This window comes from Chelonoidis abingdonii, chromosome 1 (assembly GCF_003597395.2).
Source record: "Chelonoidis abingdonii isolate Lonesome George chromosome 1, CheloAbing_2.0, whole genome shotgun sequence".
In the NCBI taxonomy this organism is placed as follows: domain Eukaryota; kingdom Metazoa; phylum Chordata; order Testudines; family Testudinidae; genus Chelonoidis; species Chelonoidis abingdonii.
Genome location: NC_133769.1, coordinates 313188259 through 313214538, shown reverse-complemented (window position 1 = coordinate 313214538; position 26280 = coordinate 313188259). Strand labels below are relative to the sequence as shown.

The 26280-nt window shown below is 38.4% G+C and overlaps 1 protein-coding gene across 1 annotated transcript in view; it reads right to left on the bottom strand.

The window, feature by feature from the left end:
- LRCH1 (leucine rich repeats and calponin homology domain containing 1) overlaps window positions 1–26280 on the bottom strand; it is a 156853-nt gene that overhangs the window by 42813 nt on the left and 87760 nt on the right. The window contains exons 10-17 of the mRNA XM_075065407.1: window positions 24310–24377; window positions 23215–23301; window positions 20071–20160; window positions 19926–19962; window positions 18060–18176; window positions 9347–9394; window positions 8582–8654; window positions 2928–3032 (exon numbers count right to left, since the gene is read on the bottom strand). Of these exons, the coding sequence (XP_074921508.1) occupies window positions 2928–3032; window positions 8582–8654; window positions 9347–9394; window positions 18060–18176; window positions 19926–19962; window positions 20071–20160; window positions 23215–23301; window positions 24310–24377 (625 nt within the window). The remainder of the gene's footprint in view (window positions 1–2927; window positions 3033–8581; window positions 8655–9346; window positions 9395–18059; window positions 18177–19925; window positions 19963–20070; window positions 20161–23214; window positions 23302–24309; window positions 24378–26280) is intronic.

The following is a 26280-nucleotide window of genomic DNA, read 5'->3' as shown; positions in this document are numbered from 1 at the left end:
TTCTCCCTGCCCCTGGCCCCGCCCCCATTCAACCCCATCCCCAAAGTCCACACCCTAACTCCGCCCACCTCCCTTGCCCCTACTGATCCCTTCTCCAAATCCTCGCCAGTTTTCATCACAAAGCAAAACCCTTTCCGGGGCACAAGTCCAACAGGCGTCTCAGTTCCCTCTGTAATTGTTCTCCCACAGAATTGTCCCTGCTCATGGATAGAGCAGTGCCCCAGGCTCCTTCCCTGTGACAAAATCTTTGCCTCTTAGGGCCTTCTCGGCACCATTCTCCAGCTGGGCCGTTGTAGTTCACTTTCACCTCTGGGGGTACCTCATGTCCAGGCTACTTCCCCAGCCTTAGACCCGGGCATGCCTCACTACTCTGCTGCTCTCACTCCCCAGGCACTTCCCTACAGCCCTGCACATCTTACCCTTACCTTCCAGGACCATGTCCTGATGGGAGTCCCAGCAACCAACTCAGGGCTCCTTTTGCTCTCCTGGCTTTGGCAGCACTACTTTCATCCGTAAGTCTGCAACTCCCTCATCAGCCACACACCATCCATGCTCCTCCAGCTTTCTAGCAGGACTGAACTTTGCCTCTGACTCTGCGTTCTTCTTATACTACCTTCTGGCCTGACTGGCTGCTTCCCACACAGCTGCTCTAGGCAGCTTGGAAAGACCTCCTCTCTGCCCTTTTCTGGGCAGGGTGCACCAGGGCCCAAAAGAAAGCTCCAGCAGGCAGCCTCAGGGCCTAGTCCACCCCATCACGTTATGAAGAATGCGTTTAGACAGTTAGCAATGTTCATTTTCACATGAGAAAAATCTTATATAGGGTTTTTGTTGTTACTAGAATTCCTTTTATTCCTACTTTAGAACCAACAAGTCTGATTTTCTTCAATAATATATCAACTGTACATCCTTATGCAAAGAAGATCTGTTGGTAGATTAATTTCAGTATGTTTTTAAATATTGCACAATCTGTCAACGGTGGGCCAGTCTTTTTTTCATTTCCCACCTTCTACCATGTTGAACTATGGATATGAGGAATTTGTAATGATGGAATATAATTTTCCAGTATTAGAAAGGACCAGGAAGCTTTGTCTGACATTCATCCACTATCCATACTACTGAGCCTTGCAACTCTTAGGAGAGTGAAAAAAAATGCTAGCAACGTGTGCTAAGATGCCAATATTTTAGTTTAAAGAAGTCACTTTTACTGCCCCATCTCCCATTTAAGTCAGAAGTGCAGGATTTTCCAAACGTGTAAGATATTGCCTACGAACTGCCCACTTAAAGACGTTTTTCACTATGTGCATAATGATGCCACCAAATGTTTCTTCAAAAAAAAAAAAAAAGTCTTATTCTTTACGCCTATTCCTTAAGTTTCGTTTTATAAGCCGCACAGTCGGGTAGTACTTGGCTGATGGCATGAATGGTCAGAACAGATTTCTTATTAGCCAGTTTCAAGGGCTCAGCCATGCACAACAAATTATTCATATATTATCCCTTGTTTAGCGCTTTCAGAACAACCACCTGCTACATCATGTTCAATTTTTTTTTCTTTTGGTGTGACAGGCATTTTCATTAAAAAAAAATGTTGAATTGTAGCATATGGGCACATCTTGTATAAAGCATACGTTTGAATGGACACCACACTTTTGAATGTCTCAAACGATTGTGACAGGTTTCTGGAATGGCCTTTTTTTTTTTTTTTTAATAATGCCGCTCGATGATTTTTTCTAATTTTTCTTTTCAAGGACACCATGTAATATCTGATAATTTAACTAAACAGCAGCACAAAACAAAAAAAACTTTATGCTACCATTATGTAGAGCATTCAGTGCATTGGATCCATTATCAGACATGACATACAGTATTATAACGTCCTCAGGAGACAAGCCATATTAACATTTTCATGTTGTGTCCCAGGCTATGGGAGCTGCTTCAATCAAAAGCACTCAGACTCAACAGCTATATACATAGCTGTGAACTTTACTGATGTCTGCATTGCAGTGGATTCGCTGTGTACTTGCTAAATTCCCCAAATCCTGTTCCAGCACACACCAGGTTCAGACTGAAATGTGGGAAGTATTCTCGGATGGGGGACGGGACGGGAAAGTATCTTCTCTGTGGTCAGTAATCTGGAAAATTCTTAGGAAATTACATTTTAAGCGCTCTTTGGTTAAAGAGATAAAAATTAAGAACTGTTGATTTTTGGTCAGTGCTTTGTTTGTTATGGATTGTGACAAATTTATCATATATGCTCTTGAATATTTCATAAATCTCAGGTACTTGCAAATGTGGAGAGATATTGTCTTCTTGGCATACTGTGATGCTAACTGGAAAAAAAACTCTCAATAACTTTCAGTATCTGAAAAATATAGCATCAAGTTCAGCACAAAAAATCCATGTAATTCTCTTATTCAGCTCCAGTGACACTGGAAAAATGCTTGCACAGCAGCTATTGTTTTCAAACAGTCCAAAGATTTTGGCTGAAAACAAACTAAAACTAAAGGAAGATCGACTGACCTACCTATATCTTTTTTATTTTGATTTCACACTGTGAAAACACTGCTTTATTTACTAAAATATTTCTAGCTCTCCCTTCACTTCTGTTGGAATCCCTTCTTTGGAGAAGGGGATGCTGATAAGAATGCTGTTCAGTTAAATGTCTTATCGTTGGCTTAGTAGTGACATAATGATCAGATTTGGTTTTCCTGCATTTTCTGCTCATGGACTTCTTAAGACTGCGTACTCAACATTCTTATACACTAATTAACATGTACCATCTGAGTCTTTTGGTTTCTAATCCATAAGTTTTATTACCCATTATGACAAGCATATGGCTGAATGTCCTGCATCTTTAGCTGTGTAGGAAACGTAGCCAAACATACAAATTATCTGAAAACATAAAATGAAATTATGTACAGATCACCTACCATTGTCAGTGTCCCCTTCAGATGGGATACTGTAGCTATAGCTGTCCCATGTTTGAGCCTGTGTAAGTTTGTTGAAGGAGATAGGAGGAAGAGTGAGGGGTGGGTCTGGTGCAGGGGAGTGAGAGCCAGTCCAGATACAGTAGCATACAGACCAGGAAAAACCACAGGGGTAGCAGCATTTCATATATGGTATGAAGATTGCATGGCAATGAAGAGGATGCCATTCAAATGAGATTAATATAAAATGTATAATTTTGGAAGAAAAGAATGAAAGATGGTGTACAGAATAAAAAGAATGAAAAATTAAATGTTAGTATTTGTAAATCATACATTATATGTGCAGTTAATGCTGTTAATCTTAACAAGATTACTACAACATAGCACTTTACATAATTATGTTTACAACCAACTCCTATGAAGAAAAAGTACCCACAGATTTCATACTGTAGGCTAAAGAAAGGAAGTCCTGACTCTGTGAATTGATGGGTAAATTTATCATAAGTGCAGCTGCAGAAGTAAAAACATAAACCAAGCAGAAAAACATTAGGAAATAAACATGTTATAGATTTCAGGTTTTCAGTGTTAGAAGAGCACTTTTTCCACAGAGTGGAATAAACACAGTTTAACAAAATTGTTAAGATTTTCCTGGGAAAGTTTTTATTTCAAGAATACCCATTTCTGTCCTGGATATACTAGTAGTAGTTCATTAATCCTTTGGTTTTCCTTCTGTCCTCGAGAAAATCCCATGATCCTCCTGACTTTATTCTTTCCTTCTTCAGCTGTCATCTTCCAGCTCAAGCAGCACCATTTCTTCCCTCTCATTAACCTCCTCATCCACAATCCTAGCTATCTATTTGCCTACCTTTGATAACCCTACTGAAGTCCTCCTCTCTTCTGCACTCTTTTTCTTCTTTGCACAAGATCTTGCAGACTCTTTTAAAGAGAAGAATGGCAATGTAACCTCTCTCCTCAACACGATCTTCCTTGCTACTACTATTCTTCCTCTCTGTTTCTCTTCCTCCAGTTATCTATAACAAGACTTCTCACCTGTGCTTCAAATCCCTCCACTAACCTCAGCAATCTCTTCGCTTTCCACCTCCAACCTACACTGTCCCATTCTCTCCTACCTTGATTACTAGAAGTTCCTCCTCTCTAGCTTCCCCCAAACCCACACTGCCTCCCCACCCTATGGTCCTTACAAATCATAGCTGCTAATGATCATCTTCTTTGGTCCACCACTCTCACCACCTCATCCCCTTCTTTAAACCTTTTATTGGCTCCCTGCTTTCCACCATTTACAATTTAAGCTTGGGGCCCTGATCCTGAATGAGGTCTTGATGCTATTACAATCATTGCCATGTTGCCTTTTTGAATGCCAAATTGTAATCCTAATTCAGTTGAAACAGATGAGTTGATAGTACCTCATAGAAATCTGGATTCATTATAAACATGAAAATTAGCAATGATCTATACCAGTTCAATGAAAAGTTATTTTTTAAATATTAAAATGGAAAAAAGGCAAAAATAAATAAAGCCTCAGTAAAAAGCCTCAGTCCACTCCAAATAAAGCTACAGGTACTGAAAGAAAAAGAATTCACCCTTTCTGGAATCTGACAGATTAACTAGAGTAGTTAAAAATAATACCACAACCACCACCCTCTTTAAATCATTAGGTTTGGCTACTCTTAGTGTTCTGTTCCTTAGAACTTGTCTGTTACAAACCTCAGTTCACTCTGCCTCTAGCTATTCCAAGCTCACTTATATCCTGTAGGATAAGGAGCCAGCTGCATCAATGAGTCAGCAAAACCTACCTAACACACTTCCAGTATGATCAACACCTGTTAAAACAGTACATGTCTGAAGCAATATTGCCAGCACTGTCAGTCTCATTTGTCATAAATGATTCTCATGAGTTTCCAAAGTACACATATCTCAGCCAATTCACTTCCTGGGAAGAAATTAAACGTAACAATAAATGAGAGGATGTAGAGTTACTATTTTTCTAACTAATGAATAAGAGAAAAATAATTACTAATTGATTCTCTTTGCAACTGACATAAAAAAAATGAGTTTCCAGCACATATCCATGCAAACTAAATCTGCTTTAATGCACTAGAGCTAACAAAATGAAGGGACTTGATAACAGATGTGCATTTCAGAGTTTTGTTTCAATTAAATAATTAACTGTCGAGTCTTCATTTTCTGTGGAATTTCTACTGCAAAAGGCCTTGTATCTTGATTTTTTTTCAGTACTGAGTGTAGCTTTTGCTCCTCAGTTAGGCTTGCAAGCCACTCTGTTCAGTAAAAGTCATGAAAGAAAAACTAAGTAAAAATGGTACAAAAGTAGAAATGAATACTGCAAAGGGTATTAGATGGTGTGGGTACATCCAAAGAAGTTCTGAGTAAAACTAAGGTTTTATAACGAATGAGATGGCAAAAGGTTTAGGAAATTCTCAAATGTATCTACAATAGCACCACTATTACTAACAGTGCTTTGAATTATTTGAAAATCAAGAGTAAATCATGAACTGTTCTGATATATTCTTGCTCAGAGTATGAAAGTGGTTCCAAATAGCAGAATTATTGTGAAAAGGAAATTCATATTACTTATTTCTTTACAATATTCAATCATGTTCAAATGTTTTTCCAATCCCTAGTGTGAATTAGAGAGATCCACTCTTCAAAAGTGTATACATAAGACAGACTAATTCAAAATGCACTGAGTTTCTCCTTTTAACTTCTGTATAGCAGTTTGACCCTTTTTTAAAAAAGGTATACACCAAAAGGTCATATAGCATATTCATTACCTTCAAAAAACATTTTCTTTGGATACCTAATTAGGCATCATGTATTGATTTTTCCTCATGTTTTGGCGAGCCTTAAAATGTGGGTATAAAAAGAACTTTTACTCATGAACACAAATCTAGTATGTGCTGAGAGAAATCTAAGTAACTGTGGTTTATCCTCTGGAAGCAGGCTTTGTGTATGTACTTCAAAAAGCTGGAATCATTACCAGAAGTTTAGTACACTGTTTATTTTTACCTTTCCTAGAGACATAAATCACTATGATACAGTGAAATAATATTAAATAGAAAGCAAAACATTAATTTTAAGTAGAATCAATTAAGAATTGATTAAGAAAACAAATTCTGAAGGGCATGTTTAAATATATTTTTCTTGAAAGTCTGCCCTCTCATTTTTCCCCTCTGGTATTTTCTTTTCTATTACATATCTTTCTTATTTCTGTTTTTGTTTTCCAGAGCAAGATTTATAAATTTTTGGTTAGAATCATTTAAAACAAATCTTGCACTGTTATTTTAAAACATTGAGTGATCTGCTCCCATAACATTTAAATTGTAGCAGTAAAGGGCTAAAAAATAGTTCAAAATTTTTTGTTTTGTTTTCTCCCATGAGGCCACATATTACTTAGATAAAAAAAGCTATTAAACCTCAACTCTAAACTGAACTGAAATCTATAATACTAACTTTACTGGTGCACACAGCATGTTTGGCTTCCAAGACCACCTCTACGGCAATAAGGATGTAGGTAATTAAGAAGCAAACACTGTCTGGAAGGGTTTAGATTTGTACATTTGTACAAGCAGACATTGACTGGTGGAAGGGTTTAGATTTGTACATTTGTACAAGCAGACATTGACTGGTGGAAGGGTTTAGATTTGTACATTCTTTAAGAAGGAAAAAAAGCTTGAAAAGTACGATGGCATTACCTGCAGAAATTACAGATGTGTCAAGTCAAAATACACACAAGACAAATACACACAAGGTTCACCAATAGGGCAGGTAGCTTCACAGCTACACTGTTTTCAGCTCTAGTGTGTGGATAAAACACATTAAAGGACTAGATTTAATGCCTTTACGAAGCATTCATTCTTTCTGGGGGGAATAGGATAGGTGAGGTGAGTAATTTCCAAGGTGTCAAATTTCACTTGTAATGTTTCATCACAGCACACTGGGTTACAGTGCATGATCAACTAAGGGCACGTCTTCACTATGGGTTAAAGCAGTGATCCAGCAGGCATCAATTTAATGGGTCTGATGAAGACACGATAAGTCGATGGGAATCTCCCATCGACACAGCATGATGTAGACACCACTGAGAATCAATCTAAGCTACGCTGACTTAAGTTGTGAGTCTTTACCTAAATAACAAGTGTAACTTAGGTCAACTTACCTCATTAGCGTAGACCAGGCCTCTCACACTAATGTTATAACATGGGGAAAGACATTGGGCCTGATTCTGATTTCACATCAGCATAATTCCATTGTTTTACACTGTTGTAAATCAGGAGTAATTCAGTCGAAACCCATGAAATGACACTTGCAAAACCGGTGTGAGCAAGGTGGGACCTATTAAGTAAAGCACTGTGCAATGATGACTCTCAGGTTGTCTGTTCAATATTATATGAAAAACAACAGAGATATAAGGGCTAAATTACTTAACATATATACAAAAGAAGAGGTCCTTTTTTTACATACTGAGTAGCCAGGAGTGGAGGGCATTGATATGTTGGCATATATTTAAAATTTACTGAAGCAGGAAGGATACACAGGAATGCTTGTACTTTTCAATTTGCAAAGCTTTTAAGCTTGGTTCTGAACAAATCTAAAACTTATGGGTATCCTGGTTAAGTTGCATACCTCTCCCATAATCTCAACTGAACGGTGAATTTAAATGCTCTCAATAATGAAACCATTTTGGTTCAACAACAATTTCTTTGTTTCATTATCACTTCTTTTGGTTTTAATAAATTTTAAGGGTACAATTTCTTATAATTCATTCAAATATGAAAATGTGCTGTTGTTGCTGAAATATTTCATTACGAAAGCTACAAGCTTATAGTGGTTTACTGGCATTCGATTAAAGGTATTAGTGGTGAAAGAAACAAACCACAATTACATTTTTAGGAAGCTGAAATATATTACAAAAAAATCTAAGCCATGATATACTTCAAAGACAACGTGAGATGATTTCAGCAAACAAAAGATAAAAACAATGTCATCCTACATCTGATCCCATTTTAAAAAGAGATTGTTAATTCTTAATACCCTAGCAATTAAAATTGGTTTATCTGAACACACTAATTAAAATGTCAATGATTATGCATTTAGCATATCACAAATTCATTCTACTACAGACTGCAGCTATCTTAACACCTAATTTGATATTTATACATACTCCTATGGAAAAACTCATGAATATATTTTCAGAGCAATGCACAATAATTACCCAAATAAACCTTATCATATACATTTATTAATTCACAGCTTTAAAATGTATCTCTATGTGTCAACCAGGTGAACATAGGATTTAAATTGGCGCATCAGGCAGATATATGGCATTTTTATATATGAAAAAAATGAGGGATGAAAACTGATCCATATAAAATGTGCTGAAAAGTTAGTACTTCTACTGTACTTTTTTTCAGTGTTTTTCAGACAGCATTTTCGCCTCCTTTCTTACTAAATATATATCTATTGTAGGTGAACAGTCACCACCAGTAAGCACAGACTTAAGGAACTAAAAAGAGACTTGCTGATTCCTGTTGGATGGGGATAAGATATAAGAAAACAAAGGTCCGTGAGTCTGCTGGAGAAGAAGCCCTATTGTAATTTATTCTTTCTCACAATCTTACCTGACCGTGGCTTCAGGCCAAAAGGAGCTGTGCTGTTTGTAGTAGGAGATTGTGTGGGAGTTTTTTCCGTACTCTGTGTGTTTCAAGATAGATATGAGTAAGAAACTGTACATCTTAGCACAATTGTTTACACAAAATATAGAGGTTCAATTATGCAGCATTACAATTATTTTCCCCAAATTACTAACATTACAGGCTTAAATCCTGTAATCCTAATTCACTCTTTATTCCATCAAATCTCCTGGTGACTACACAGAGGATTCTGACTGAGTATGAACTGAGGGCTTTTCCCACTGTTTTAACTTCCTCTGATTATTTTTCAGTTTTCTTTCACATCATGACTTTAATATTACACAAATATTTCACATGAACAATAATTCATCACTATAGTGCAGGATTTTAGAATGAATAAGAAAAAAACACTCCTTCCCTACATACATTCTGTTCTTCCATTGCATCAATACCCTTCCTTGCCTAACTGCTTTGTCTAATGTATTGTGAAATTCTGCGGAAGGAAAACCAGCACAAATCCAAGCAACAAGAACCAGAAAAGGCGATGTTACTTAGACACCTCAGAGCATCTTTCCACCTCCCCCTGGACCTTTAACTGGGTCTGCAGATCTATGCAGGAGGAAAGGAAGGAGTACAGCAGTGGGTGGAAGAATATGGGGGATAAACATTGTACACTTCTGCACCATGGAGAGCTAAGACTGGGAAAGATAGTACATTATATATAGACACACACAAAAACCAGTAGTATCTCACCTCATTGTGAGAACTGCATCCTCCTATATTCCAGACAATCAGATCATTCTGCACATTTGAATAGAAATAAATTGGTTCAGTAAGTAAATTTATCATACATTAAAGAGTATTTTGTTCACAAGTAGTTTTACATTGCCATAGAGAGAGATTTAGGGAATTTATGCCATCCTACCCACACTTTCATTAAGGAGAATTAGAGTGAATACGTACTTAAAGTAAAAACTACAGTACAATCCTAAACTAATAGGAATAATATTTAGCATTTATATAATACTCTTTCTTCTTCAAAGACTAGTTAACCTTTCAGTGAAACAATTCTTTTTCTTGAAGAACACATGTACACATTTCTATTCTTAAACAAGCTAGTGACAGTCTCATTAAAACAGAGGAAACTTTGAGTTTATTAAATTTTCCTCATTTAAAACAGAAATAAAAGTAATTTGTAGACTTTTTAAAATAATCTAGCACTATGTAAGTTGATGGTTATATTTGATTCAAAAGTTATAACATTTTAATACAGAGTTCATGGTTCATGGGTGGAGAGGTCAATATTTCAGGGTGTTCTATGGAGTTCATAATTTAAACAAACACCAAACAAAACTATTTTAATATAGATTTAAAGATTTATCAAGAGTCAGTTCTACAATAATGGTATAACTTACCTTTTGCCACTTCTTTAAACATAATCAGACTGACAATGTATGTTGCATATTTCACAACATGACTTACAAATACTAACACTATCATTTATATGTAAGCCAGTGGGCAGATACACCAGCTATGGAAGGTAAAATAAAGGCCAAACTACAGTTCAATGGAACACCTTTTTCTCAGGGCCAGTTTTATTATTGCAAAAAAGTTTTGGAACAAACATAAAGCAATGCAGAACACTTGGTCCCAACCACTAAGACTGCTTCCAGCTTTCAGCAAGCTGGGATGGGAGAAGACACACCCTTCCTCCCTGCATAGCCCTTTCTGTGTACCTCCTAGGCCTCTTGTCAAGTCTTCATGAAAGGTCTTCCCTCAGGGTTTCAATTAACCCTTATCTTCTCTAGACTGAATAAGAAGACCCCTCTTCATGTATCCTGCCTGGAGACAACAGCTTTCATCAACCCCCTGGCTAAAGGGGTCTATGTCCTTGTAACAGACATCCTGTTCAACAGGCCAGATCTGTTACAGTGTATAATAATCATGCTATATCAAAAAAGTCACTTTCATAACACTGATATGTTGTGATACATGCTCTTTTAATATCACTAATACCGTCAGACGTTTGAATCTGTACACTACACTACTGATATCAAGAACTTTCAGCAGCATACTGTAGGCTTGATCTAACCTACAGTAACTGTGGATCTACTTTGTGAGATGTGGTGTGCCACCTGCATGGTACCAAGTCCTAGATTCACAAAAAGGCTGAAGCGTTACGACGCTCAGAATCACATCACCTAACTTGTAAGCGCCTAGAAAATCAGAGAAGCAGTAAAGTGATGGACAATGTTGGGATTCGTGGCCTACCCTCCCTGTATAATGAATGAGGACAGATAGGTGGCTAAGAATGGGATACACAAAACCACTATGCTAGGTGGAAAGCTCCATAAACTAGCCGACAGGAAGTGCTGACAAGAGGTGCATCCTAAGCTCTGTCCCCCTCAGGAGTTTGGCACCTAAGTCCAGGCTATAGGGAGGCAGGTCTCTCTGCTAGCAATCCATAGACAGGAACCTGTCTTTTGGAGTCAGGTAGCTTAGGTGCCTAAGTCATTTCTTTTGCAAATGAGTTAGATGTTTTTTTTACTTCACACAAAACAGCTAGAGCAGGCAGAGAAGGAGCTGGCAGTGCCCACCTAACTTCTAGCCCAGTGGTTACAGCACTCACCTGGCATGTGGGAGACCCAGGTCTGATATTCTGCGCCAATCAGTATTTAATTACTTATCCAAAGCAGAACAGCTTCAACAGGAGAGACTGAGGGAGCCCCACAGCAAAATATCCCATAGGCCAGTGGACAGAACATTCTCCTGAAAAATGTGAGAGACTCCTATTCAAATCCTCTCTCCCCCTCTACCTGAGGGGGGAGCTGAACCCAGGTCTCCCACATTCCATGCAAGTGCTGACGGAACTGGGCTAAAAGTTAGAAGATGGGCGGGAGCACCATCTTCTCCAGTGGCCTGATTTTGAATGGGGCCTGTCCCAGTAGGTGGTCTCTGAGCACATCTACTGGATCAAGCCCCACAGTGAGACAGGTACCCCTCTGCTTTTCATCCCCCAGTTCATGGATCATACCAGGGGCTTAAGCATGAGAAAGGCATCCCAATGCCCAGAGTGAAATGACAAGTGTATATGCCAAGAGGCAGAAACACCGGCAGCTGTGGAACTTTTACAGTGAAAATGTAGGAGCTTTTGAATGAGTTTAGCTCGCTACAGGGTTAGGTGCCAACCAATCAGTGGTGTTGAAGATCACAGTGAAGCCTAAAATTGGGACTTAGGCACCTATGGACTGGGGTTTAGATGATTAAGTACCTTCGCAGATCTGGGCCCCAGTGCCTCCAACTCCTATTTGACTTAACTGATATTTGAGGGAACTCAGGACTTTCCAGGAAGTGAATAGCAACTTCCAGAATCAGCTCTATATAAGTATTCAGATGAAGTCAAAATCATTAAAAATCCATTGAAATTTTCATTGTTTAGTAAAGTAGAAAACCAAAATATATTTAGATTCTAAGCTAGCATTATGTGCACTCTTAATAACGCACTCAGAATAGGTTCAAAATGGTATTAGATGTGAGATAGAGCTTAGTGACCCCAAGGACTAAGAATATTAAGTTAAGTCAAGTGATTAAAAAAAATAATTGTGATTAATCGCGTTGTTAAACAATAACAGAATACCATTTATTTAAATATTTTGGATGTTTTCCACATTTTCAAATATATTGATTTCAATTTCAACACAGAATACAAAGTATACAGTGATCACTTTATTTTTATTGTAAATATTTGCACTGTAAAAATAAAAAATAGTATTTTTCAATTCGCTTAACACAAGTACAGTAGTGCAATCTATTATGAAAGCTGAACTTACAAATGTAGAATTATGCACACAAAAATAACTGCATTAAAAAATTTAAAAATGTCAAACTTTAGAGCATACAAGTCCACTTAGTCTTACTTCTTGTTCAGCCAATTGCTCAGACAAACAAGTTTGTTTACATTTGCAGGACACAATGCTGCCTGCTTAATTACAAGGTCACCTGAAAATAAAAACACGCATTCACATGGCACTGTTGTAGCTGGTGTTGCAAGATATTTACGTGCCCGATGCGCTAAAGATTCGTATGTCCCTTCGTGCTTCAACAACCATACCAGAAGACATGCATCCATGCAGATGATGGATTCTGCTCAATAAAGATCCAAAACAGTGCAGACCAATGGATGTTTATTTTCATCATCCGAGACAAATGCCCCCAGCAAAAGGTTGATTTTCTTTTTTGGTGGTTCGAGTTCTGTAGGTTCTGCATGGGGGTGTACCTCTCTTAACACTTCTGAAAACATGCTCCACACCCTGTCCCTCTCAGATTTTGGAAGGCACTTCAGACTCAAACTTTGGGTTGAGTGCTGTAGCTATGTTTAGAAATCTCACATTAGTACCCTCTTTGCATTTTGTCAAATCTGCAGTGAAAGTGTTCTTAAAACAAACAACATACTGGGTCATCATCCAAGACTGTCATAACTTGAAATATATGGCAGAACGCAGGTAAAACACAGAGCAAAAGACATAGAATTCTCCCCCAAGTAGTTCAGTCACAAATTTTATTAACACATTTTTTCTTTTAATGAGCGTCGTCCACATGGAAGCATGTCCTCCGGAATGGTGGCCAAAGCATGAAGGGGCATACAAATGTTTAGCGTATCGCACGTACATACCTTGCAATGCTGGCTACAACAGGGCCATGTGAACGCCTGTTCTAACTTTTAGGTGACACTGTAAATAAGAAGCGAGCAGCATTATCTCCCATACATGTAAACAAACTTGTTTGTCTTAGCGATTGGCTGAACAAGAAGTAGGACTGAGTGGACTTGCAGACTCTGAAGTTTTACAGTTTTGTTTTTGAGTGCAAAAAATCTACATTTGTAAGTTGTACTTCCACAATAAAGAGTTCACACCATAGTAATTGTATGAAGGAAACTGAAAAATAATATTTTATCATTTTACAGTGCAAATATTTGTAATAAAAATAATATAAAGTGAACGTTGTACACTTGTATTCTGTGATGTAATTCAAATCAATATATTTGAAAATGTAGAAAAACATCCAAAATATTTAATAAATTTCAATTTAATAAAATTCTATTGTTTAACAGTGCAATTAAAATGCGAGTAATCGCGATTAATTTTTTTAATCACAATTACTTTTTTTAAGTTAATCCTTTGAGTTAACTGCGATTAATCGACAGCCTGGTGGAAACATGCATAAAGTTGTGATATTGAATTCCTTTAAAATATATCTTCAGCAGAAAGCACAAAGACATTTGGAGAAATATGAAGTAATTAAGACCTCACAATAATAGATACTGGTAAAGAATAGGTAAGGAAATACTTGGAAAAGAAAGAGTTACTAATCTTTTTATGTAACTGTTGTTCTTTGAGATGCATTGCCCACGTCCATTCCCACCGTAGGCTGTGAGTGTACCTCATGCACAGCTGTTGGAAGCATTTTCCTCAGCAGTACCTGTCAGAGTGGCGTGAGCGCCCTCTACTGCTTGTGCCACTACGTTCAGGTATAAAAAGCAGAGCCACCCCTAACTCCCCTCAGTTCCTTCCTACCACATAGAATCTGATAGACGGGGGAAACAGGGAGGGTCATGGAATGGACATGTGGAACACATATTAGAGAACAATAATTATAGAAAAAGGTTAGCAACCATATGTTCTGGATGATCACTTAAGCTTCACTTATCCTTTTCCTAGATCCCAGGGACTGGTATGCTGCCCTTAACATAAAAGATGCTGATTTTCACATGGCAATTCACCAGAGCCACCAAAAACTCCTCAGTTTCATGATCAGCCATTTCCACTACCAATTCACAGTGGCCTGTAAACATCTCCAGAAGTTCACATATTCCCTTACCTAGAAGACTTACTAGTGGCTAGTAAGAGGCTGGTTCAGGTCTCAGGTACGGTCCAGCGAGGTCACTATACAGTCCACCTTCGACACACTGGGGAGAAATCTACTCTGACTCTTGTTCAGAGGATAGAATTTATTGGGGCACACCTGGACTCTACAGAGGCCATCGCTTTCCTGCCAGGGTTGAGACTCCAAACAATGTAGGTCATTGCTCTAGATCTAAGGGCACATCTTGCCAGTACAGTATGAACTGCCTTGAGTCACCAACAATGGAATGGACTTGTGCAATCACTCAAAGAATAATAATCATAATAATATTTTCTGTAGGAACTTGTTTAGCTGTCTTAGATCTAAGGTAGGTCTGAGACCCCCTTTTGCTTTCGGGATTAGGAAGTATCAGGAATAAAATCCCTTCCCTGTGAGAAACATGGGAACTTCCTGTATAGCCACCACAAGAAGGGGAGACTGGACTTCCTGAACTAGTGCATTCTTGTGAGATTGGTCCCTGAAGAGGGATGAGAATGGGGGCTGGGGAGAAGGGATAGAAAGCATTGAAGGGTATATCCCAGGTCCTTTGTGCTTAGGACATACTGATCCGTAGTGATGCAGGATCAAGCACTTAGGAAATGGGACAGTCAGCTGGCAAGTAGTAGTGTGGAGAAAGCTAGTAGCTTTGGTGGTGGTAGACTGCTCTTGACAAATGGGTCAAAATGTTTGTTTAGAGGGCCCAGTTTGCCTAGATGAATAAGTAGCTGCAGAAGAGTAGGGAGGAGGAGGAGGCCTCTTGTAACTTCTACCCCTCTTTCTGGAGAGGTCCTGGATACAAGGCATAAAAGGCAGAAACAGTTGCTGTGGGCAGAATGGCTTTCTTTTTGTCGCTGGCATATAAATCCCCAGAGATCTAAGGGTCGCTCTTCAAGCCTCAAGACTATGTAGCCTCTCTTTCTTCTTTTTGGAAAAGAGTGAAGAGCTCTGACATAGGAGGTCTTGGATGGTTTGTTGAACCTTTGGGGCAAGATCTGATGACTACAGCCAAGAGGAGCACCATGCAGTGATGGCAAAAGCCACAGCTTGAGTTGCATAGTCCATTATATAGACTTCCCTGCAAGGCTGTTCCGGCAACTAACTTGCCCTCCTCCACCATCGCAGTGAACTCTTGTTTTACCTCATCCGGAAGCCTGTCCTTAAATTGCAAGACGTTATCACACAGTCTAAATTTGTATCGACCCATCAGACCCTTCTGGTTTGCAATTCTAATCTGTAAATCTCCTGTGGAATGAAGTTTCCTTCTAACAGAGGTCCAATTGCTTTGCTTCTCTCCCTTTCAGTGTCAAGGCCTGGTGTCCCTGCTTCTCTTTTTTGTTAGCACCAGAGACCACTGGAGAGCCTGGAGGAGGATAGTTATAAAAATGATCGAAAACTTGCAAAGCAATGTAGTATTTTCTCTCTACCATTTTTTGCAGTGGGATGCAGGCAAGATGGGGTCTGCCAAAATGCCCTGACAGGCTCCAGAATAGCCTCATTAACAGACAGTGCTACCCTAGAGGGACCCCCCCAGGCCAAAATGTCCACCAGCCTGTGTAACTTTTCCTGTACCTTTTCCAGTTGGATTTCCAGAGCTGCAACCACTCTCCTCAACAAGTCCTGATGAGCTCTATACTCATCAGGAGGGGGAGATGCAGATTCCTATCACCACAGCAGGCAGCAAAGAAAAGCAGGCCAAGGGTTGTTGAGGTGGATCCTCTTCCAATTCCTCCACAGGGGAACTCAGAGCATGAACGATCCTGGGGGTGGGCAGATGGTGAACCTGTTGTAGATGCTCTTGACACCTAGCCAAAGTAGATGGGTGGGAAGGGAATGGAGAACCCTAAATTGTGGAGGGAAGCCCCAAGTATTCCAAAAGGGCCACTGATATGGAAATGGGACCCATTTATATCTGATCATTGATCTTTGGAATGTAGAAGAACGTGAAAGTAGCCTAAAATTAATAGAACAGATACTATTTACATAAAAGAGAGTAGAATTTGCAAATGCAAAGAAAGCAGTTCCAACAACCGTCACTGGCAGTAGGAAAGAACTAGGGGGGGTCGGGGCTGCTCTGCCCTTTATACCTGCTCTTTGTAGCATGAGGCAGCAAACGGTACTCATGCAGCCCTGACAAGTATTGCTGAGGGGAAAATCTCCTACAACTGTGCATGAGTAAGTTTGTGAATCTTTCACAGAGGTCACGGAAAGTCATGGATTCCTCCGCGATTTCCACAGCTGCAGCAGCTGACCCCAGGGCCGCCTGCTGGGGTGGCTCTGGGTCCAGCCACACTGTCCACTGCTCCGGTAGCCCCAGGCAACTGGTCCCGGGCATTGCCCCAGGGTAGTGGTCCGGGAGCAGCATCGGCGCCCCAGGCATGGTGGCGGCAGGGCCCCAGTCGTCCCCCACCCCCAGGAGCAGCAGAGTCCACTGGAGCACTGACTGAAGAATTACAAAGAGTTACAAGGGGATCTCACTGAACTACATCACTAGGTGATAAAATGGCAGATAAAATTAAATGTTGATAAATGCAAAGTAATGCACATTGGAATATAAAATCCCAACTATACATACAAAATCATGGGGTCTAAATTAGCTGTTACCACTCAAAAAAGCGATCTTGAAATCATTGTGGATAGTTCTCTGAAAACTGCTCAATGTGCAGAGGCAGTCAAAAAAGCGAACAGAATGCTAGGAACCATTAGGAAAGACAGAGATGATAAAACAAACTATGATAATGTCACTACATAAATCCACCATACACCCACACTTGGAATATTGAGTACAGTTTTGATAGCCCCATCTCAAAAGAGATATATTAGAATTGAAGAGGTGCAGAGAAAGGCAACAAAAATGATTAACGGTATGGAAAAGCTTTTTCACAAGGAGAGATAAAAATGTCCGGGACTATTCATCTTAAAAAAGATAACTAAGGGGGATATGGTAGAGTTCTTTAAGTTCATGAATGGTAATGGAGAAAGTGAATAGGGAAGTGTTATTAACCCCTTCACATAACATAAGAACTAGAGTTTCACCAAATGAAATTAATAGGCAGCAGGTTTAAAACAAAACAAAGGAAGTACTTCTTCACACAATGTACAGTCAATCCATGGAATTCATTGCCAGGGGATGCTGTGAAGGCCAAAACTATCACTGGGTTAAAAAATGAATTAGAGAAGTTCATGGAGGACAGGTCCATCAATGCTATTAGCCAAGAAGGCAGAGATGCAACCCCATGATATGAGTTTCCCTAAACCGCCAAATGACAGAAGTTGGGACTGGAAGACCAGGGAGGGGTCACTTGAAATTATCTTGCTCTTTCATTCCCTCAAGCAACTGGCACTGGCCACTGTCAGAGACAGATACTGTGCTAGATCGACCACCGGCTTGACCCAGTATGGCCGTTCTTATGTTCATGCTAAGGCATAAACCCCCAAAGTAGTCAGGTTTTAGCCTATAAAACAATACTTCTATCTGCACACCAATGAATAGGATAAAATTCTTTGGAAACCCTTTTCAAGAGATGGTATGACTAGATAAATATGTTGTACCCAGGTTCCTCCATACCTGACTCAGTAGTTGCGTCTCATCCTGCTTATATGCTATTTTGGCTTCAGTCTTGGTTTTCTCTATAATCAATTCTCTCCTCTTCTGACATTCTAGTTCTTCCTCAGCATTTTCATTCTGCAAGGTACACATCTATTGAGACTTTATGCACAGCACTGGGAATCATAAACATATACCCAACTTTTTCTTAACACATTCTTACAAGTAGTTTTGTACAAATACTGTGAAAAGCAATACAAGAATGGAAATGAACCATATAAAAATAAGAAGATAGACAGTGCCAGTGCTTACCAAGAGATGATTCTGAATGCTTGAATAAATAATTTAACAAATAATACTGAGTTCCTTAGAGTTCACTGGATTGGATATGAATCAAATAGTAAGCAGCAAATATTAAACTAAGTTCCAAATCAAAGTCACACTAAAATTTTGTATAATTATCGTGATAATGGTTTGTAGAAATAATTTTTTTGGTTTAATAGGCTGTATAGTGTTTTGAGATGGTTAATGATGAATGGTATTTTATAAACATAAAATACTGTGTAATATATTAAAAACACATTAATGTATATAATGTTTCAAATGCTATTACTGGAGGTTAAATGTAGTACAACACTTCATATTCATGTTGCCAGGTTGGTGTGATTATGTGTAAAGCAGTACATTAAAAGGTCTGCAAAAGACTGGTACTATCCTGGCACAAAATATGACACCAGATATACAGTAGCAAATTTTGAATATTGACTTGAGTTTCAGCTCACACCAGTTGAGAAACATTGGTGAGTTTGAAGATATATAACACGGAGTCACCAAAGAGATTCATATTTTTAAGTATATGATCTATAAAATAAGTACTAACTCTGTTATAATTATTATTGTGTGCACGCATATCAAACAAGGAACACAATGGTGTAAGAACTTATTGATTGGGTGTTCTCTGGTGCTCCTGTCCAGATAGTAGCATATACAAAAACTTAGGACACATCTAGGGACTTATTACTCTTCTGTAATAGCAATAAACAGCGAGAATTACAAATTCTGATTCAGTAGCCTCATGTACAAAGTGATCTTATCTAGATGCCAGCTCTGCAACCCATATTTTAGTGCACTGTCATGGTGATGGTAGGTCATTGAACCCTCATGCACAGTAAAGAGAGACTATATCAGGAGACTGGTTTTAGCTAGCATGTTTTTGCCCTCAGTGTGGACAGAGATAAATTGGATAAAATAGTTTCTGGAGACTTCTCTTCTAGTCTTCTGATTAGTTTACATACATTTGTGCCATACCCATATTGGGGGAAAAAGTTGTGCTGGTTAAAATGGTTTCCCAGTGCAGACTTTTTCATGATGTAGACAAAACAACAGTGTCAAGGGGACAGATTATTACACAGCTCTTTCTCCTGCTCCAGAGATGAGGTTTGAGGCTCCTGGGCTACATTATAGTTTTCCAGCACTAAAAAGAATAGGGGTAGGAAATAAAACAAATAAGAGTGCATTTAGCAAAGGGCTACAGACTATCCATGTATTTTTATGGCCATTACAATATTTGAAGTATTTGGCTCAATGGGACAATTGCAAGCAGAACTATGATTGCAGCAACAAGTGTAGTCCTCACAATGAAGGCAAAGGACTAGTGAGATTAAAAATAACTAAATCTCTGTACATTACAAAAGTCCTTATGAGCTATTTAAAAAAATTGTAAAAGCAAAAATTAATTTTACAAAAAGATATGCAAAACTTGCAAAAGCAATATTTTTCTCTTGCAGACCACTAAATTTTGTTCATTTACTGGTCCAATAGCTAATGTAATTGGTGATCCATTTTCTGTCTCTCTCTCGGATATTTTGTAACATAGTGACAGCCTACCTGATAGATAGGCGCCTCCTCCATCTGCATTTGGCCACTGTATGTGGATATACAAAACACAACACATTAAATTTTAAAGTGTAGAATCTTGAATATGAAACTTAGCAAATCCATTATTTTTTCTGAAAAAGGAATATAAACACACTTTACTGTAGAATCCTGTAATTCTAAATCTGTTGTTGATTCCATGGGATACAGATTCACATCACTGCTCTCTGTAATATCCATGCTTAATCTGTAAGGTTTGAAATAAAAACAATGCACTAGGATATATCTTTGATGAACATTCTATTAAGTATTTAATTTTTTTAATGGATATATTAAATCATGGTTTTCTTCTAGCTTGTTCAACTACTTATAACTCCCCATCTATACACCACTGACTTTAATACCCAAATGCAAGACTATAATATTAAAACTTGATCAGTAGGTTATACAAATTCTTATTCAACTGTATATATGCAAATCCAACAGAATACTAGTTCCCATTATTCTTTAGAAGTTGGTTGGAATTGCCACAAATAGCAAAATACCAACTGGGAAATTAATGCAACTTCCTCTTTACTGTTCAGACTATAGCCATATAGTTAAGCACGTCTTAAAATCAAAGAAAAAGAATAATCACTTCTATATATTTTATTCTCTGAATTTCTCTTTACTGGTTTTGTATATATGTACAGCATGATTGGCTATTCTTAACAGCAGTATTTGAAATAAACAGCCCATCTGAATGTTCACGGATAAGTGAGCATTGCAAATGCATTTGCTTCATAATATATATTCGGAATATGAAACCTAGTTAAACAAATATTAAAACAACATTTCCTTACATTTTTAAACATCTCTTCTCTGTTTGGTAGGGGAAAGGTGTGTAGTGTTATGAGTTACAGCACTGAGTTATTAATGACAAATAGAATTATTTACAAGAGTGAGAACTGAAACCTTTTCATTGTTATGTCTAATTAACACATTTTTAAAACTAAAGTTGTTGTTTTTAAATAGCAACATTTGTTCCAATTAAAAGAGCATGTCTCAGGCGAGGGGCAGAAGAAATGCCACCTGGAATGTTGCATTACTGAATTCAGAACTAATATGCACAAACTTTTCTAACTGGTGAGGTTATTTCTCTTTTATGAAGCAAAAACACCTGCCTTACCTAATTCAAACCAACAAACACTTCTAGAGACAACTGTCCAGCATGAGCTAAAGTAAATTCATCCTCTGAACTAAAAGGGGAAGTATTTGCAAAGTGAGCAGACAATACATTTACTAGAACAATTAAAAAAACGGATCTTTTTTTCGTTCACAAAGGGCCTGCTCCTACTGCCACTGGGCAATTGCAAGTATAGAGTGGGGCTTATATTCTTTTTCAGATGCATCCCTAGAAAAAGTTTAAATTAGGCTAGACAAAGCATTAGAAAAATGATGGTGGGGAACAGTTCTGTGCAACTAGATGGCTGGATTAAATAGGTTTCTTCATCTATAATTCCTGTGCTTCTATTATATTTACAGTTCCACAATGGTCCCCAAACTGTGGGGCGCACCCCCCTAGTGGTGCCACACAGCCCTGCTCTGCCCTCAGCTCTGGTCCCAGCTGCAGCTTTGTTCCCAACCCACTCCTCCACCCCCGCTCCCAGCCGCAACTGTACTCTACCCCCTGCTCCAGCCCCACCTGCAGCTCCACTCTACTTCCTGCTCCGACCCCAGGCCAGCTCCAACACCAGCCCCAACTCCAATCTGCCGCTCCGCCTCTAAACCCAGCTGCTCCCCCAAGCTCCTCTGTCGAGCCAACTGTGCAGTAACGAAGGGAGAGGGGGAGCATGGACAGATCCCATTTCTGGTGAGGGTTGGGGGATGGCGACAGGAAAAGTTTGGACACAACTGTATTAAAATAATGGGAATCCTGTGCATACTATCTAGGGGAGATTATACCTAAGCTACTCTTAGTCAAAAGGTCACATAACAATTAATTTTCTTTTTTATGAACTTGTCAAGTTAAGAACATCTGACAACCCATTCCTGAAGAACACCTTGTATACTAACAAATAACTTTAACAGCCAAACATACTTTAATAGGAACATTCAAGTGATGGAATGACAGATGCAGGGATGAATTTAAATGTCAGGCCACAACTTTATTAATTTAACATGGAATAGGGGCGCTATGCACCACCCCCTGCTTTCACATACCAGACATTTAGCTGGTTCCATTGTGGGATAATAAAACTCTCATCTTATAACCAATAAGCCAGGTTAGACCCTCCTCAAACTACCCCAGGACTCTCCTCACTTTGGAATCCTCTCTACTGCTCCCTGAAGACCAGATGGCCCCATCCCATATGGGCATGAGGTCAACTAGCGAAACCCTGTGTCTCATTTATCTCTGGGAGCTGACAACTGTACTTTTCCTAATGTTAAACTTTCAAGTTCTATTGCAGGGGTAGGCAACCTCTGGCACACGTGCCAAAGGCGGAACACAAGCTGATTTTCAGTGGAACTCACACTGCCTGGGTCCTGGTCACCAATCTGGGGGGCTCTGCATTTTAATTTAATTTTAAATGAAGCTTCTTAAACATTTTAAAAACCTTATTTACTTTACATATAACAATAGTTTAGTTATATATTATAGACTTACAGAAAGAGACCTTCTAAAAACATTAAAATGTATTACTGGCATACGAAAACTTAAATTAGAGTGAATAAATGAAGACTCGGCACACCACTTCTGAAAGGTTGCCGACCCCTGTTCTGTTGCTTTCAACCTAATTGAGCCTCCATAATACACTGAGAATAATAAAAAAAAAAACTCAGTCAATTTGATCCAATGGGAAAAATTCTCCCTCCTCCCAAAACAGACAATTAGCCAGTCCAGTAGTATGTTGAAAATACAACTCCTATGCTACAACTATAGGGAAGGAGGGCAAGGCAGCTAACAATATAAGAAGCTATTGAAAAGCTTGGAAAAGTTTAAATGGTGGAAGGGGTTTGCAAGAGCCAATCAGCCAGCCCAGCCCCCTCAGCCTCAGGCAACAGAAAGGTGAAGGATGTGAAGAGGGGGAGAAGCCAAACCCATCTTGCCAACTGTGCATTCTCACATCCCCCATGACCTTCCAGGCACCATGTCATATCCCCTGCTATCTAGTTAACATCCCACATCCCATTGATGCAGAGCAGAAGGCATTTAGTCATGGAAAAAAACAAAAAAAACCACATTTTTTTACTTTGACCCTCGCAGAATTTCCTATACACCATATTACTTACATCAGAAGACCCTCTGATATGAACATACCTGTTGGGATCTTGTAGCAAATCTACTGCTTCTTTTAAATTATCTATCATGGCTATATCAATATTTTGCTTGTTTGATGTATTTGTTCTACAATAGGAAACAAAGACACTACAGTGAGTATCAAAGGAGTTAGAATTTAAATCAATGGGCAATATTTTCAAATTGGCTGTTTAAATTGTATAGCAAAATCCTGTATTTGTGCATATTCATATACAGCTGTAGGATTTGGAAATTTTCAGGTGGAAACTAGGAAGTCTGTTTAGAAGACAATGAACTAAATAGTTATTCCCCCATCTATCATTTCATTCAATTTAAACATCCTGACTTCTGATGCTGAAATAATTTAATTACCAACTATTTTTTTACTTGATTAATGAAGTTTATTGTTCTAGTATAAGGATACTGGCAATTTTTAAAATAGTATTTTATCTTTTAGTTTGAAATGTTTGTAATACTTTTAAAAGCTTTAAAAGAACCTAATTTTTCTTTATTCTTTTGGCAACTATTGATTTTTTTCATCTGAACTTTTAGCAAAGCAGAAATGAACACTGTTGTCTTGCTTAACAAAAACTTCAATTAACAGTTCAGTTTCATTGTAAACCATCTATTTCATGTATGTTCATCGATTGATGTTTGTCAACACCAGTCTTGAAATAGTGTTTTTGAATTAACTATTATTACAGGGCCAGGAAAGTGTGTTAAAACACACACACACGCACACACAAAGTTTCAGCATTTTTCCAACCAAATTATAACATTTTTATCATAGGCCAAACTTTGGCCTTAAAAATGTTGACACAGGCCTTTTGACCTTTTACAAATAATATTAGCAAATGTAAAGTCAGTATCCAGTTCAACAACACTTGCATTCTCTAGGTACATACAAATATATTGATGTTAATAAAATTTTCACTGTGTTAATCAATATACTATAAATAGCAAAATGCAGGCAAATTGTATTGTTATATAAATGTCATGCTTCCTTGTATACAAAATAATAAGCTGGTAAGAAAATACTCAAAAGGCAAATTAAATTTTGATCACCTAAAATTTATAACCGATATTATTTCATTATGTACATAAATGAATACTTACATTCCTTCTGTTTGCCAATGTGTGTCCTCTTCTATTCGCAATAATTCATCACATTCTGCTGCTCTGCCCTGTGAACAGACATTACACTGAACATTAGGACAGAAATTTGCCATTAAAGTAGACAGATAAAATGTTTCCTTTTCTGACTAAGCACTGACCTAGTTCATTTATCAGTTTAGAGTGGTTAATTGAAGCAATCTAAGGTCTGTACTTCATTGCTATTTCTCCACCCCCAACTAAGATACTGATTACACCAATTTTCATTAAATTGTCAGATTCTATTGAGGGCAAAGCTTAACCTCATTTAAATATAAAAATAAGTCAACCAACATGAGAATTATGTACTGAATGTCCCCATTTTCTCTCATATCCTTTTGATGTATGCAAATAAACCATCAATTAAGCATGAACCTAATTCTCCTCTCATTTACACCACAGTAAATCAGGAGTAACTTCACTGAAATCAATGGACTTACATTAGTGTTAAACTCCTATATGTGGGAGGAGAATCAAGACCATTCCATCACTATTTAAAGATAGATTAATACACAAAGAGCTTTGTTACTAAGTGGTGCATGAACTGTTTTGTACTGTAGCTGTGAATGTAAAGATGTGTGCTTGTGGGTGGAGAAAGAGGGAATAACTGTTAGGTTACTTCTCATTTCCTTGTTTCGATGGGTTTGTGTCAGACGTGTACAGCAATCCTGAGTGCTTCATAACAAAGTTTTTCCGCATTAATTTTCTATGATTTTTTTTTGTGTGTACTTGGGGATTGGTAATATATGAGAAAGGAAGGGGTGGACCACTGCGGTTGGCATTTGAAGTGCAGCAGGAAAATATTTATTTATATGATGAAAGATACACTCTTACAGACAAATGTAGTTATAATGTGAATAATGGCTACAAATCACTTTACATTCATTTTTTAAAAAAGAAACAGATCTTCTAAAGGTCCACTTTTCTACTAAGTTTTGTGCATTTAGATCAGGGGTTGGCAACCTTTCAGAAGTGGTGTGCCAAGTCTTCATTTATTCACTCTAATTTAAGGTTTTGCGTGCCAGTAATACATTTTAATGTTTTTAGAAGGTCTCTTTCTATAAGTCTATAATATATAACTAAACTATTGCTATATGTAAAGTAAATAAGGTTTTTAAAATGTTTAAGAAGCTTCATTTAAAATTAAATTAAAATGCAGAGCCCCCCAGATTGGTGACCAGGACCCAGGCAGTGTGAGTTCCACTGAAAATCAGCTCATGTGCCGCCTTTGGCACACGTGCCATAGGTTGCTTACCCCGATTTAGATAATACTTTAAAGCTATGGGAGCTGCTGGAAGTGGCGCGGGCCGAGGGACGTACTGGCCACCACTTTCAGCAGCTCCCATTGGCCTGGAGCAGCAAACCGTGGCCACTGGGAGCTGCGATCGGCTGAACTTGCAGACGTGGCAGGTAAACAAACCAGCCCGGCCCACCAGGGGCTTTGCCTGCACAAGTGGTGGAACAAGTTTGGGAACCACTGCTTTAAAGCAATATCAGTTAATGATGAAAGTAGATCTGCGAATGATATATTTTAGCCAGAGCCCTAATTCAAAGGCATCCCATTAGAAATTATTAAAAGAAACAAAAACATAAACCTCATAGAAAATTCACATCTTAAAACTAATTGTGGGAAATTGCACACCAATTTTGTCACCTACTTCTAGGGGGGAAAACAAGAATTTGTGCCTCTTTCTAACCCCATTTTAAAACAGATCTCCAACTGTGGAGTTGCTACCAGGTGCATCCATAATTATGAACTGCTGGTTAATATTTGTAAAGGTGCATCTGATACTTATCTTTCCATTTGGAACTTTATACACTTGCTTTCTTTTTCATCTCCAACATGCAGAAACACTGAAATAATTCAGTTGCCAGTTAGGACGGAAGCTGTCTGAATGGATGTGCACTTGCACTGGCAGGGAATAAATAACAGAC